Here is a 16,406-nt window from a genome sequence, read left to right as displayed (position 1 = left end):
TGGGATGGATATTTGCTTATTAAGCATCTCATTTTAAATTGCAAACTAATTTAAAAGAAAATGTGCATTTTCTTTTTAGGTCTTAGATTATGTCCATTTTTAGAAGATCATAAAGAAGACATTCTGTGTGGGCCAGTATGGCTTGCAAGTGGCCTTGATCTATCAGGGCATGCTGGGATGCTGACGTTAACAAGCCCGAAACTTGTTAAAGGTAAAGTAACATATTTTACAAAAGTAAATAATAAAAAAAAGAATAAATAATGCCATAATTATAAAATTGAAAAAAAATTATAAGATTAAAAAAACTGATCTCAGTAAAATATTCTTTTGTTTGAGATTTTCATTAGCAAGTCCATCAGTTTTCTGGTAACTGAGGTCTTTTCCTCTCATTAAGTGACTATATTGTGTGAAACTATGATCCTACTGTTTGTGTCTTGGAGGTCTCAGTGCTTTTTTTGAAAAAGCATAAGGAAAATGAATACAGGGTGACTTAGTGTCATGTAACAGCTCTTCCAAGTAACCAAACATCATCTTTGTCATGTTTGTCTTTCCCATCAACGAAGAGTCCTGGGTCTTAAGAGTGTTCATTGTATATTCTTATAATATCTTAAGAGAGTTTTTTATGAAAGAGTTTTGATGGTATCCTATTTAAAACTTGCCTGTCTCAAATAAATACAAATTATTATTAATATGTATTTAAAAATAATTCGCTATTATAGACTTATTAGGTACTGACAGGTAGAAATTTTCTTCTAATTTTTGTGTCCCAGAGGTGAATAAAACCAACAAACAAAACACCTAGCTTGATTATGAAAGTAAATTTGGAGGTGGATTGAGGTATGGAGATCCTTCCCCAGATCAAGAAAATAGCTGACCAACTAAATAACAGCTATTTTAATTTATATACATCCCCTTTATATTAAACGTTTGTCCCATTCACGCACTTAACTTTAGTTGCAGATATGCTATTTAAACACGTTTTAATGTATCCTCTTGACTGCATCTCATTCATTTATTAAATTTATGAGACCTCCTGATGTGTTAGGCTACATACTGGAATACCATAGTAAGCAAAACTAGTAAAATTGCTTATATTGCTCAAAGTGTAAGTTGGTTTTGTTGAGTGAGAATGTGAAACTTAAATTTTAATAAGAAAATAAAAACATTGACTTTGACAGAATGGAGGATGAAATTATATAACATTATTTTAAAAGACTAAATAATTTAAAAGTGTCAATTTTCCTAGAATTTACTGAATGTCTTTGGAGGTGGGAAAATGATTGCTAAATTTTTATGGAAGAATAAAATGATGATAAGGGTCTAAGAAATTTGGAAAAAGAATATTGAGAGGGTGGTTTTTGTCAGATATTAGAACATAGGACAATACAGGAATAAGAAGAATAGTGTATTTGAATTATTCAAACTACGTTGAATTCAAACTACATTATTCAAACTACCCTATGCTAGTTCAATAGGCAGACAGATTGGTGGAAAACAAAAAGATCACTTTGTAATAACAAAAGATACAATACTTATTGAGGCAGTAATGGATGGTTTACTGATAGATGTATTAATTTGAGGGCATTTTTTAGTATATTTTACATATGTATTGTATAATATCTCAATTTAGTTAAAACAAGAAAAAACATACTGGTAATAATAGCAACCAATATTTATTGTTTCTTTTGTGCAATGAACAGTTCAAAGTGTTTTAGATACCTTTGAGGTAGGCACTGCTGTTCTCATTTTACATTTAAAGGCACTGAACTGTTAATTTGTTGCATGCTTAGTAAGTGGCAGAGCCATTATGCAAACCCAGGTAATGACTCCAAATCCTGTGCGTTTTCAACTGATAAAATACTATAATGCTTATGTGTATGTGTGTGCACACAAATGTGTGTATGCATGCATAAAAAGGTTGGGTGGACAAAACTCGGAATTAAAGATGGTGTGAGGTGAGACAGAGGCCTTCCAAAACCACATATAATATGAAAATATGGTTAATACAACTAATCCTAAGAGAGCAACAGGAAAGAAGGTTGCTCCAGACTACATACACCTGGAGAAAAGAACAAACCTAATGGTACAGGGTAATGTACCAAAGCCATGATTTGGTAGGACCCAAGCCCTTACCCCATCCCAGCTCACCAGCAGGAGGAAGAGAAGCAGAGTGGGGAGGGGCTAGAGGCCTAGGACAGCTGAACAAACAGCCCTGGAGATCTGCTCTGGGAGCATGAACCTACATTGCATGGTGCTCTGGAGATTAGTGGGGTTGGAAAGCTAAGACAGGTGAAATACTTGGAGAGACTGATATTCCATCCACTTGTGGAAAACAGGGATCCACAACTGGCTGCTCTGGGACAAAAGAAAGGCGGGCAGTCTGAGAGACTTCCCAACAGCAAGAGGGCTGCTAAAGGGGCAAGGATTGCACAGAGCTTGCTACTCAGGAGAAAGGACAGGTGGACAAAATTGTCCAGGCATACCCTGCCCAGCAGGTTGGGAACTTAAAAGAATTTCAGGTGCTCCATCCCCTTGGCGGGCTGTGCAACTCCAAGGACCCCAACGTGATATGCAGCCTGCTGTGCCTTCCACCCAGCTGGCACTGGCTCACAAACCAGCTGCCCCTGACATTGCCCCAGGCCAGTCAGAGGGCAGCCCCACCTTCAGCAGCTGCAAGTGCCCAGCATAGAGGATTCTCCCTGCATCCTCAGCGCACTGGCCCTGGAAGTGGAGAATGGCACTGCAGCAGGGAAGCAGGAAAGGCCTATTTCTTCCCAACAGGCACCAGTGCCGCTCCCCTGTGACCCCCACCATCGCTCCAGGAGCTAAGCAGCTGCAGAGAGTACAGCTTCTGGGCACTCCGTGGCGCCAACTACAAATATGAAATGTCAGAGGAACCTGGTTCAACCCAAAATCTCACAAAGACCAGAAAGAGGGCCAAGTGAAACTGAACTCATCAGTTTTCCTGAAGGACATTTCAAAATAAAAATCATAAACATGCTCAAAGAGCTACAGAAAAATATTCAAGAACTCAAGGAAGAAATCAGGAATGAGATTCAATCAGTAAAGAATACAGTATCTCAAGTGAAACATACAACAGAGTGATACAGAAGCAGAATAGATGAAGTACAGTAGACGGTAAATGAAATAGAAATTAGAGAACAGGAATACAAGAAGCTGAGGCACAGAGAGAAAAAGGGACTCTAGGAATAAAAAAATATTGAGAGAACTGTGGGACCAATCCAAACGGAACAATATTCACATTATAGGGGTACCAGAAGAAGAAGAGTGAGAAAAGGGGATAGAAAGTGTCTTTGAGGAGGTAATTGCTTGGGGAAGGAAATAGTATCTCAGGCCATGGAGGTGCACAGGTCTCCCAACACAAGGGACCCAAGGAAGACAACATCAAGACATATAATAATTAAAATGGCAAAGATCAAGGGTAAGGACAGAGTATTAAAAGCAGCCAGAGAGAAAAAAAGATCACTTACAAAGGAAAACCTCAAAAGAAATCTTACAGGCCAGAACAGAGTGGCATGATATGTTTAATCCAATGAAACAGAAGGGCCTCGAACCAAAAATACTCTGCCCTGTAAGATTATCATTTAAATTTGAAGGAGGGATGAAACAGGCAGACAGTAGAAGATGGCAGCGTGAGTACAGTGGCAGAATTCTCTTCCCAAAACCATATGTATTTTGAAAATACAGCAAATGCAACTCTTCCTAAAAGAGAGACCAGAAGATATAGTACAACAACCAGGTTATATCTACATCTGTGAGAACTCAGCATCCCACAAAAACGGTAAGATACAAAGCCATGACCCAGTGGAACCCAAGCACTCCCCCAACCCCAGCTTACTGGCAGAAGGAAAAGAATCAGAGTTGGGACGGAGTGGAAGCACAGGACTGCTAAATAACCAGCCCTAGTTATCTGCACTGGGAGCACAGATGCACATCTCATGGTATACTGGATATTAGAGAAATGGAAAAGTAAAATCTGAAACAGTGACTGCGAGCGGGTCCCCACAGCCCTGTTTCCCCTGGGACAAAAGAAAAGCGGGCACTTGAAAAGTCTTAAAGGGACAAGGCTGATGGAGCTGCAGAGAAATATGCAAGAGCTAAGGGATGAACTCCGGAGGGAGATAACAGGTGGACAAAATTGTACCGGCACACTCAGCCCAGCAGGCTGAGAATCTTAAGGAACTTCAGGCGCCCTAACCTCCTGGGTGGCAATGCAGCTACAAAGCCCCTCACAGTGATAAGCAGTGCTATTCATTCCCCACAATGGCACTGCAAGCAAACTGGCCGACCCGCCATTACTGTGGACCAGCCAGGGAGCAGCCCCACCAACAGCAACCACACAGAGTCTTCTCCTAGCGTGCAGCTAACCGGGCCAGACCCAGAGAATGCCCCCAGCACACCCTCGCCTGGCACAAGCAGAGGAACCTGGGGCAAAGTCTGGAAGGCACGAAGGGGCACTGTTCTCACAGGAGAACACACCTGGCACCCCTGCGACCACTGGCAGTGCACTAGGCCATCCCAAGGGCCGCCGTGCCCACGGCAGCTCGGGGAATTAATTCACAGCAACTGCTCCCTGTGTGCAGATAACAGACACAGGCAGCGGAGAAGGGCAAGGCGACTGCAAGCAGGAAGAGACTTTGTTATCCCAGCTGACACACATGCCACTTGCCAGCGACCTCTTCTAGTGCCATGAAAAGGCAGAGGAACTTGGTCCAGTCCAAAATCACTCAAATAATGCCAGAGAGAGGACCTGGTGAGATAGTTATAAGTAATCTTCCTGAAAAAGAATTCAAAATAAAAGACATAACCATGCTGATGGAACTGCAGAGAAATATGCAAGAGCTAAGGGATGAAGTCTGGAGGGAGATAACAGAAATGAAATAATCTATAGAAGGACTTAATAGCAGAGTGGATGAGGTGCAAGAGACTGTTAATGGAATAGAAATCAGAACAGGAATACAGAGAAGCTGAAGCAGAGAGAGATAAAAGGATTTATAAAGAGAACTGTGACCAATCCAAAGAGAACAATATTTGCATAGTAGGGGTACCAGAAGAAAGAGAGAGAGAAAGAGAGATAGAAAGTGTTCTGGAAGAAATAATTGCTGAAAACCTCCCCAAGCTAGAGAAGGAAATAGTCTCTCAGACAATGGAAGCCCACAGATCTCCCAACACAAGGGACCCAAGGAGGACACCACCAAGACATATAATTAAAATCGCAAAGATCAAAGACAAGGACAGGGTATTAAAGGCAGCAAGAGAGAGAAAAAAGATCACCTACAAAGAAAAACTGATCAGGCTATCATCACACTTCTCAACAGAAACCTTACAGGCCAGAAGGGAATGGCATGATATATTTAATGCAATGAAACAGAAGAGCCTTGAACCAAGGATTCTGTATCCAGCATGATTATCATTTACATTTCAAGGCGAGATTAAACAATTTCCAGATAATCAAAAGTTGAGGGAATCTGCCTCCCACAAACCACCTTTACAGGGTATTTTAAAGGGGCTGCTCCAGATGGAATTATTCCTAAGGCTAAATAGATGTCACCAGAGAAAATAAAATCACAGTAAAGAAAGGAGATTAACCAAATACTAACTAAAGGCAAAAAAATAAAATCAGCTATCCAAAAAAGCTGTTAAGGGAAACACAAAATAGTACAGAATAAAACACCTACCATATAAAGAGTAGAGGAGGACGAATAAGAAGGGAAAGAAATAAAGAATCATCAGACAGTGTTTAAAATAGCATAAGTGAGTTAAAGTTAGATGGTTAGATAGTAAAGAAGCTACCTTGAACCTTTGGTAACCACAAATCCAAAGCCTGCAATGGCAATAAGTACATATCTATTGATAATTACCCTAAATGTAAATGGACTGAATATACCAATCAAAAGACACAGAGTAATACAATGGATAAAAAAGCAAGACCCATCTATATGCTGCTTAGAAGAGACTCACCTCAAACCCGAAGACATACGCAGACTAAAAGTGAAGGGATGGAAAAAGATATTTCATACAAACAATAGGGAGAGAAAAGCAGGTGTTGCAGTACTTGTATCTGACAAAATAGACTTCAAAAAAAAATAAAGTCACAAGAGATAAAGAAGGACATTACATAGTGATAAAGGGGTCTGTCCAAGAAGAGGATATAACCATTATAAATATATATGCACCCAACACAGGAGCTCCGACATATGGGAAACAAATACTAAAAGAATTAGACGAGGAAATAGAATGCAATGCATTCATTTTAGGACACTACAACACATCACTCACTCCAAAGGACAGTTCAACCACAGAGAAAATAAGTAAGGACACAGAGGCTCTGAAGAACACATTAGCACAAATGGACCTAACAGACATCTACAGAACTCTACACCCAAAAGCAGCAGGATACACATTCTTCTCAAGTGCACATGGAACATTTTCCAGAATAGACCATATACTAAGACACAAAAAGAGCCTCAGTAAATTCAAAAAGACTGAAATTGTACCAACCAACTTCTCAGATCACAAAAGTATAAAACTAGAAATAAATTGTACAAAGAAAACAAAAAGATTCACAAACACATGGAGGCTTGACAACATGCTCCTAAATAATCAATGGATCAATGACCAAATTAAAACAGATCAAGCATATATGGAGACAAATGACAACAACAGCACTTCGCCCCAACTTCTGTGGACGCAGCAAAGGAAATTCTAAGAGGAAAGTATATAGCAATCCAGGCCTGTTTAAAGAAGGAAGAACAATCCCAAATGAATAGTCTAAAGTCTCAATTATTGAAACTGGAAAAAGAAGAACAAATAGGCCATAAGTCAGCAGAATAAGGGACATAATAAAGATGAGAGAAGAAAGAAATAAAATTGAGAAGAATAAAACAATAGAAAAAAATCAATGAAACCAAGAGCTGGTTCTTTGAGAAAGTAAACAAAACAGATAAGCCCCTAGCCAGACTTATTAAGAGAGAAAGGGAATCTATATACATAAACAGAATCAGAAATGAGAAAGGAAAGATCATGACGGACCCCACAGAAACACAAAGAATTATTAGAGAATACTATGAAAATCTATATGCTAACAAGCTGGATAACTTAGAAGAAATGGACAACTTTGTAGAGAAATACAACCTTCCAAGACTGACCCAGGAAGAAACAGAAAATGTAAAGAGACCAATTACCAGCAACGAAATCGAATCGGTAATCAAAAACTACCCAAGAAGAAAACCCTTGAAGCAGATGGCTTCATTGCTGAATTTTATCAAACATTTAGAGAAGACCTCATACCCAGTCTCCTTAAAGTTTTCCAAAAAATAGAAGTGGGAATACTTCTGATTCATTCCATGAGGCCAGCATCACTCTAATACCAAAACCAGGCTAAGATAACACAAAAAAGAAAATAACAGACCAATACCTTGATGAACATACTTGTAAAAATCCTCAGCAGAATATTAGCAAACCGATTTGAAAAATACATATAAAAGATCTTCCATCATGATCAAGTAGGATTTATTCCAGGGATCCAAGGATGGTACAGTATTAGAATCCTTCAACGTCATCCACCACATCAACAGAAAGAAGGACAAAAACCACATGAAGATCTCCACAGGTGATGAAAAAGCATTCGACAAAATTCAACATCCATTCGTGATAAAAACTCTCCACAAAATGGGTATAGAGGGCAAGTACCTCAACATAATAAAGGCCATATATGACAGACCGACAGCCAACATCATACTTATCAGTGAATAGCTGAAAGCTTTTCCTTTAACATCGAGAAGAAGATAAGGATGCCCACTCTCACCACTTCTACTCAACATAGTTCTGGAGGTCCTAGCCACAGCAGTCAGACAACACAAAGAAATAAAAGGCATCTGGATTGGCATGGAAGAAGTTAAACTGTCACTGTTTCCAGATGACATGATATTGTACATAAAAAACCTAAAGAATCCATTCCAAAAGTACTAGAACTAATATCTGAATTTAGCAAAGTTGCAGGATACAAAATTAATACCAGAAATCTGTTGCATTCCTATACACCAGTGATGAACTAGCGGAAAGAGAAATCAGGAAAAACAATTCCATTCACAATAGTATCAAAAATAATAAAATACCTATCAATAAACCTAACCAAGAAAGTGAAAGACATATATCCTTAAAAGTACAAGACAGTCTTGAGAGAAATTAAAGAGGGCACTAATAAATGGAAACTCATCCCATGCTCTTGGCTAGGAAGAATTAATATTGTCAAAATGGCCATCCTGCCCAATGCAATCTACAGACTTAATGCAATCCCTATCAAATTACCAACAGCATTCTTCAACGAACTGCAACAAATAGTTCTAAAATTCATATGGAACCACAAAAGACCCTGAATAGCCAAAGCAATCCTGAAAAGGAAGAATAAAACTTTGGGAATTATGGTCCCGAACTTCAAGCTCTACTAGAAAGCCACAATAATCAAGGCAATTTGGTACTGGCATAAGAACAAACCCAAACACCAATGGAGTAGACTAGAGAGCCCAGATATAAACCTAAGCATATATGGTCAGTTAATATACAGTTGGGAAATGAGAGCCTCTTGAACAGCTGGTGTTGGCAAAACTGGGCAGCTACTTGGAAGAGAATGACACTGGATTATTGTCTAACACCATACAGAAAAGTAAACTCAAAATGGATCAATGGAAAATGTAAGTCATGAAATCATAAAACTCTTAGAAGAAAAAATAGGCAAAAAATTCTTGAATGTAAACATAAGCAACTTTTTCCTGAACGCGTGTCATTGGGGAGGGAAACAAAAGCAAAAATGAACAAATGGGACTACATCAAGCTAAAAAGCTTCTGTACAGCAAAGGACTCCATCAGCAGAACAAAAAGGTATCGTACTGTATGGGAGAATATATTTGTAAACAACTTATCCGAGAAGCGGTTAACATTCAATATGTATAAAGAACTCACATTCCTCAATACCCAAGAAGATAATAACCCGATTAAAAAATGGTTGAGGATATGAACAGACACTTCTCCAAAGATGAAATTCAGATGGCCATCAGGCACATGAAAAGATGTTCCACTTTGCTAATTATCAGGGCATTGCAAGTTAAAAGCATAATGAGATATCACCTCACAGCAGCTAGGATGGCCAAGACAGAAAAGACCAGAACAACAAATGCTGGAGAGGGTGCGGAGAAAGGGGAACCCTCCTACACTGCTGGTGGGAATGTAAATTAGTACAACCACAATGGAAAGCAGTATGGAGGTTCCTCAAAAAACTAAAAATAGAAATACCATTTGATCCAGGAATTACGCTCCTAGGAATTTACCCAAAGAAAGCAAGATCTCCGATTCAAAAAGACATATGCACCCCTATGTTTCACCACAGTTTACAGTAGTTAAGATTTGGAAACAATGTAAGTGTCCAAGTAGATTAATGGGTAATGAAGATGTCGTACATATACACAATGAAGTACTTATTCAGCCATAAGAAACAGATTCTACCATTTGCATCAACATGGATGGAGCTACAGGGTATTATGCTCAGTGAAATATGTCAGGCAGAGAAAGACAAATACCAAATGATTTCCCTCGTTTGTGGAGTATTAACAATTAAGCAAAACTGAAGGAATAAAATAGCAGCAGACTCACAGACTCAAAGAAGGGACTAGTGCTTACCAAAACGGATGGGTTGGGGAGGGCTGGTTCGGAGGGAGGGAGAGCGGGATTGAAGCATATTATGATTAGCTCACATGGTGTGTGTGTGTGGTAATGAGGAAGACACTGTAGCACAGAGAAGACAAGTAATGACTTTGTGGCATCTTACTACCCTGATGGACAGTGATTGCAATGGGTTATTGGGGGGGTACTCGATAATATGGGTGCATGTAGCAAGAACATTGTTTTTCTTGTGAAACCTTTATAAAAGTGTATATCAAGGATATCTTAATTTAAAAAATTTATTAAAAGAAAGATTGGGTGGATATGCAGAGTTATGGCATCATTAATCTATATGGGTGGTGCCTTAATGACAGTTTCTGCTTTATGTCTTCCTGTAATTCACAAAATTTCTGTTATTAAAATAAATAACTTCATTGGGGAAAAATATGCCAAATGTTAATAACAACTATTTCATCTTTTCTGCCTTACATCTCCTGTGCTTTTTGTTCTTCTGCTGCCAGCATCTTTTGCTAATAACAGTAAGGTTGTTTAGTCATATTATACTTGAGCTGTGTAGTTTGGTAATTCTGACTGTGTTTTTCTTTTTATGTAATTGATTATTTAACTTGCTATATGAAGATCAAACAGTGCACTTTTTTGGTGATTCAGTTAATCATCCCCTTTTATACCACTCCTCTAGGTATGGCAGGAGGAAAATACCGTTCATTTTTAATCCATGTCAAGGCAGTGAATGAAAGAGGAACAGATGAGATCTGCAATGGTGGCATACGCCCTGTAGTAAGACTTCCATCCCTAAAACACCAGAGTAACAAGGGTTATTCACTTGCTTCACTCTTGGCAAAAGTTGCAGCAGGCAAGGTATGAAATAGTGTCATTTTGAACTGTAACAATGCTTTTTTAAACATTGTGGATGAAATTGGACACACTAGTTGGAAAAGTATGACCCTCCATTGATCTTTCAGTTGACATTTGGTTTGTATTTTTCCTTGCAATGACTTAAAAAATTAAGAAGTAAATATATTGAATTAACTTTAAGCAAACTACCTAATATTTTATAAAGTATGCTCAGTAGGGGCTAATTGTTAGCACGTACTTTCCCTTATAATTATTTTAGGCCATAATTCTTATTTCCTTAGGTGTGAGTTTGTTTTTATGCCCTCATCACTTTTTGTTTTTGCAAACATTTGGGAAGATGAAGGAAGAGAAGCTGGGAAGTGATTTTAGAGAGATATATCCTGATTTTCATGGTTGATTTTTTTTATAACTATCTGTGTATCATGCTGTTTTTATATAATTTTCTTGGATTGTCTCTTCAAAATGATCTTGGATTTTTCCTGAACTCTGGAGACTTTCTCTGTCATCAGCATTCGTAATCAACAATAGCAATATTAGTAACATCAGTCACCTTATATTTGTATAGGGCTTTCAGTTTTTCAAGGACTTTGAGTATGTTATCTGATTTAATCTTCAAAATAACTGAGGTGGGCAGAGCAGGTGCTGTTACTATGTCCACTTTTCATATTGAAAGTGAGTATTAGCGATTGGGGAGCTGTCATATCTCACATGGCATCTAAGCACTGTAACGAGGACATGGACTTAGGACTTAGGCTTTATAATCTTTAAACGTTGGATTATTGCCTTTAAAACAGTGATTGTTTTTTTCTCATATTTTGGGGTAATTTAGTCATTGACTAAGTATGAGGGTAAAAGCTGTAATTTTAATTGAAGATTCATGTTTGATAGTCATAATTCAATTATTTTCCTTTATTTGAAAACTTTATTAGGAACTTTTTTGTTTCACTTGCACAATTACTAATTTTTATATATTAAGGAAAAATCATCTAATGTTAAGAATGAAAATGCAAGTAGCACCCGTAAATCAGAAAACCTCCGGGGCTGTGATTTACTTCAAGAGGTCTCAGTCACTATTAGAAGATTTAAGAAAACTTCAATTTCTAAGGAAAGGTAACCTTGTTTCCTTCCCCTACTATTCTCATAATAATAAAAGTACACAGGAAAAATCCTAATAAACATACCAATAGTCACAAAAATTTTTTAATCTAGTTTTTACTTGAAAATTTTTGTTTACTTTCTATTCTAGTTAAGAACTTGTGATATCAGGGAGGGTATGATTGTCTTTCTACTTCATTGGTTTATCCCCGTTATCTATACAATGCTTGGTATGTACAAGGAATATAATATTTATAGAAAGATGAAAGACATAAACATAATTTGAGGTTTACTCAGTCTTTGTCAGAATATATTATTATTATTAATATTATTATTTTTTGTAGATAATTATTATTTTTATTTATTTATTCATTTATTTATTTATTTATTTTTTTTATTGAAGGGTAGTTGACAACAGTATTGCATTACATTAGTTTCAGGTGTACAACACAGTGATTCAACATTTATATACATGATAATTCTAGGTACCAGGTATCACCATACCAGGTTGTTACAATATTTTGACTATATTCCTTATGCTATACATTACATCCCGGTTACTTATTTATTTTACAATTGGAAGTGTGTTTATATATATATATATGTATATATATATTTTGTGAGGGCATCTCTCATATTTATTGATCAAATAGTTGTTAACCACAATAAATTTCTGTATAGGGGGGTCAATACTCAATGCACAATCATTAATCCACCCCAAGCCTAATTTTCGTCAGTCTCCAATCTTCTGATGCATAACGAACAAATTCTTACATGGAGCACAAATTCTTACATAGTGAATAAGTTACATGGTGAACAGTGCAAGGGCAGTCATCACAGAAGCTTTCGGTTTTGTTCATGCATTATGAACTATACACAGTCAGTTCAAATATGAATATTCATTTGATTTTTAAACTTGATTTATATGTGGATACCACATTTCTCTATTACTATTATTTTTAATAAAATGCTGAAGTAGGTAGATATGAGATAAAGGTAGAAAACAGAGTTTAGTGTTGTAAGAGAGCAAATGTAGATGATCAGGTGTGTGCCTGTAGAGTATGTGTTAATCTGAGCTAGACAAGGGCAATAAAACATCCACGTATGCAGAAGATTTCTCTCAGAACAGGGGGGGTGAGGTTCTGAGCCTCACCTCTGTTGATCCCCAATTTCTCACCTGATGGCCCCCCTGCGACTGTGCCTGTCTTAGGTTGTTCCTCCCTTGAGGAATCTTACCCGTCTCTGGCTAACCAGTCATCTTCCGGGGCCATACAGGGAAATGTTAAGTTGGTAAGTGAGAGAGAAGCCTTATTGTTTGAAAAGGTTAGCTTTTTACTTCTTTGCATATTTATGCCCTGTGGCTTCTATGCCCAGCATTTGTCTTGAGGTGTCTTTACCACTTGGAAGAATTATGATACTCGGTAAATTCGACATGTGGCACGAGTTCTATTTAAAGGTTGTGATTAGGTAGGAAGAAGAAAAGCTATAGAAGTAGCAGGCGGAAGAAAACATGGGAAGATTGATTATTTCTTTGACATATCTTCTTGTAGAGTAACTTCAGCATGGATAGGTTTTAAACTACTAATTAAATTGTGCACACACATTAACATAATAGGAATATAGTTACCTAACCAAAGCATACCTGTAATTACCAGCCATCTCCAGTGAAACCAAGAAAACCAGTTAGGCACCTTAGGCATTTGTGAAAACTTATCTATGATATAGTGGATATTGTCCCACTGAGCTTGAACAGTCTGAGAGAAATCAGACAAATTAAAACAACCCATTCCTGGGGACTGTTCACATCCCATATGTTCTTTTAACAGTAAATAGTCTGTAGTTGTAAGATTTTGGAGTGCTACAATTTGCACTTCTCCTAATTCTTGGTTGAGTTCCAACAGTATAGATCCAGTCAAATTTGTTGTTTTACTGTATGCACAGGCCAGTTTAGATATCTCCTTCTTCATTCCCATGGCAAGTCCAGGAACTGGTGGGATGAGTGCATCTACAGCTGTAGCAGTGCGTGGATCTTTGTTGGGGTTTTTTGATGATCATCTTCTGGCATGAGTCTTCCAGAGAGTGCTGATGTTGAAAGTTCTTTTTCATATGGTATCTTAGTTCATTTTCGGGGTAGCCCAATTAGGCTTTGATCTTCTGTATAAACACAAACAGACCCTTTGTCTACACTTTTATATGCCCTTTATACCCTTGTGTAGGACTCATTGGAAGTCTCCACACAGGAACTGCCTTTTTTTTTTTTTGGTGTCACTAATCTACACTTACATGACAAATATTATGTTTAGTAGGCTCTCCCCTATACCAGGTCCCCCCTATAAAGAATGTATTATTTTATTTATTTTTTATTGAAGTATCACTGATGTAAAATCTACATTAATTTCAAGTGTACAACAGAGTGGTTCAACAGTTACCCATAAGAATATCATACATTATTATAAACTTCATTTCTTTTAAAACTTTCTACAAGCCAAATATTGCTTATATGTTGTTTTAAATCTTTCAGTGCCATAACATCAAATTCAGAGGCCAACATTCCATTGTAATACTTAATTTTGAAAGTTTTTTTTTTTTTAATTATGATCATACCTAACCAGGTTGTGCTAGCTTTAGTCTAACTGTTCTACTTTGGTTATTAATGTATTTATATTTTCTTTTTTGTAGAGTACAGCGATGTGCCATGTTGCAGTTTTCAGAATTTCATGAGAAGCTTCTTAACACTCTTTGTAGAAAAGCAGATGATGGACAAGTTACAGAACATGCCCAGAGCCTCGTGTTGGATACTCTGTGTTGGTTAGCTGGAGTACATTCAAATGGACCTGGAAGGTTAATAATTAAGATTTTATTTACCACTGATGATTGCTCTTTGGATGTTATGGTTGGAAGTTCAAGATGAGTATAAACATATGCTATTGTTTTGCAGCTCAAAGGAAGGAAATGAGAGTCTCCTTTCAAAAACACGAAAATGTCTTTTAGACATTGTACGTGTTTGCTTCTTTGAGGCAGGACGAAGCATAGCCCATAAGTGTGCCCGATTTCTAGCCTTGTGCATTAGGTAGGTGGGTTTTTTTTTAAGTTAAAAACATGCTCTATATATGCACCTGCGTTAGATGATGACCATGTCTAGTGTAATCTGATCTTGTTGAATGTGTGTGTGATTTAAGAGAATTTTCAAAAGTTGATGATGTTTATTGAGATCTTAGGAAAGAATTTTGGGTTTTTAGTGGAAAATGTCATGTTAAACATATCTATTAAGTCTACTAGGCTTCTCTGCCTATCGGTATTGATTGGTATGGGGAGTTTGGTGAAGGGCGCCCTTCCTCCACTTTGAGTCCTACTTTCCCTGGCTGTCTTTGGATTCTTCACTGCGGCCTTGTTCCCTGTTACATGACAGTCTTACCAGGCTTATTTGCAACATTGTGCAGATCATTTTCTCTAGATCCTGAGACTATCTGGAAAGTGTTTAAAAGCTAATAGTCAGTATTGACTGTTCCTGCTTATTAGCCCTTTTTGGTGAAGAGAATGGTTTAAAGCATAAGAAAAGAGTTACAAAGACCCTTAGCATAATCAATCCCTACTGTCTTTGTGCATGTCTATAGAGCTTTAAGGCAGATTTTTCTTATAATCAGTATGAATACATTTTGAAGATTTTTTTTTAAGTACTACATCATGTTGAGTGTTAAATTTAGACCTTGAATAATGTATTCACATTTTTTCTTTAAAAATTTTTTCAGTAATGGAAAATGTGACCCATGTCAACCAGGATTTGGATCTGTACTATTGAAGGCCTTACTTGATAATATGTCATTTTTACCTGCAGCAGCAACTGGTGGTATGTGAAATCAGTTTAATCACAAATAACTGTAGTCATAGGATATCTCATAATATACTTAGGATTATTTAGTAACTATTTTTTTCTTGGTTATTCCCCCTTTTTTCTGTAGCTTATCTTTTCTAAGGAGATGTTAAGTTGTGATTAGGTGGTCACATACTTCCATTCAATAATATTGCTAGGAAAAAGTTAGTGGGAGAGTCAAGTAAATACCAACTCATCTCAATTCATGCATTTTCTGTATACTTCATTAAAATCATTGAGTTGTTTGGTTGTTTATTGGCTAAATCATACATCACAATCTAAAATGCCAGTAAGTGCCAGAGGATGAGATAAATGAGTAAAATGGTCCATGTGTATATTATGTGTTATTAGTAGGGACTATGACAAATTGGAAATCTCTAAAAGAGGCCAGCAGGTTTTTCCAGCACCTGAAGACTGTGAAACTGCCATTCAAGGAATAATGTAGTTTTCAAGAAGGACTTTACAAAGCTGTCCTCCAAAATAGCACATAAAAAGTAATAAAGACTTAAAAAATATTTTTAATGTTTTTATTGTTTTATGCTGCTATAAAGAGCCTAAAAGATTAGCCCTTTTAAGCCTAGTGTAATTTTTTTGTAGACATTTCTTACGATCTTTTTTTATAAATTCAACAAGTAATCTCACTGAGATAAGTATACTTTACAAGGGTTTGATCTTAATGGTTTACCAGAAAAAAAATTTCCATCAAGTTAATTGGTAAATGGTTACTTATCATTATTTTAATTTAGATAAAGTTTGTTTATATTTACCTTGAACAAATATGGGGTATTATATAGATTAGGATATTTTGGACTCAGCTGCTCCCTTTAGTAGTCTCTTATTTTTAAACCAGTTTCTTGAGGATAGTCTCAAATTCTCAATTTTTTAA

The 16,406-nt window shown here is 37.0% G+C and overlaps 1 protein-coding gene across 19 annotated transcripts in view; it reads left to right on the top strand.

Moving 5' to 3' along the window:
• BIRC6 (baculoviral IAP repeat containing 6) overlaps positions 1-16,406 on the top strand; it is a 285,292-nt gene that overhangs the window by 59,275 nt on the left and 209,611 nt on the right. For all 19 annotated transcript variants that reach the window (XR_008995888.1, XR_005033811.2, XR_008995886.1 and 16 more), the window contains 6 exons: positions 80-211; positions 10,379-10,557; positions 11,531-11,664; positions 14,329-14,490; positions 14,588-14,719; positions 15,399-15,496. Coding sequence is in view for 15 of the 19 variants with exons in the window: in XM_036931659.2 (XP_036787554.2) it covers positions 80-211; positions 10,379-10,557; positions 11,531-11,664; positions 14,329-14,490; positions 14,588-14,719; positions 15,399-15,496 (837 nt within the window). In the remaining 4 variants the exon portion in view is untranslated. The remainder of the gene's footprint in view (positions 1-79; positions 212-10,378; positions 10,558-11,530; positions 11,665-14,328; positions 14,491-14,587; positions 14,720-15,398; positions 15,497-16,406) is intronic.

This window comes from Manis pentadactyla, chromosome 2 (genome assembly GCF_030020395.1).
Source record: "Manis pentadactyla isolate mManPen7 chromosome 2, mManPen7.hap1, whole genome shotgun sequence".
Taxonomy (NCBI): domain Eukaryota; kingdom Metazoa; phylum Chordata; class Mammalia; order Pholidota; family Manidae; genus Manis; species Manis pentadactyla.
Note: the sequence above shows the minus strand (reverse complement) of the source record. Positions and strands in the feature narration are given on the sequence as shown.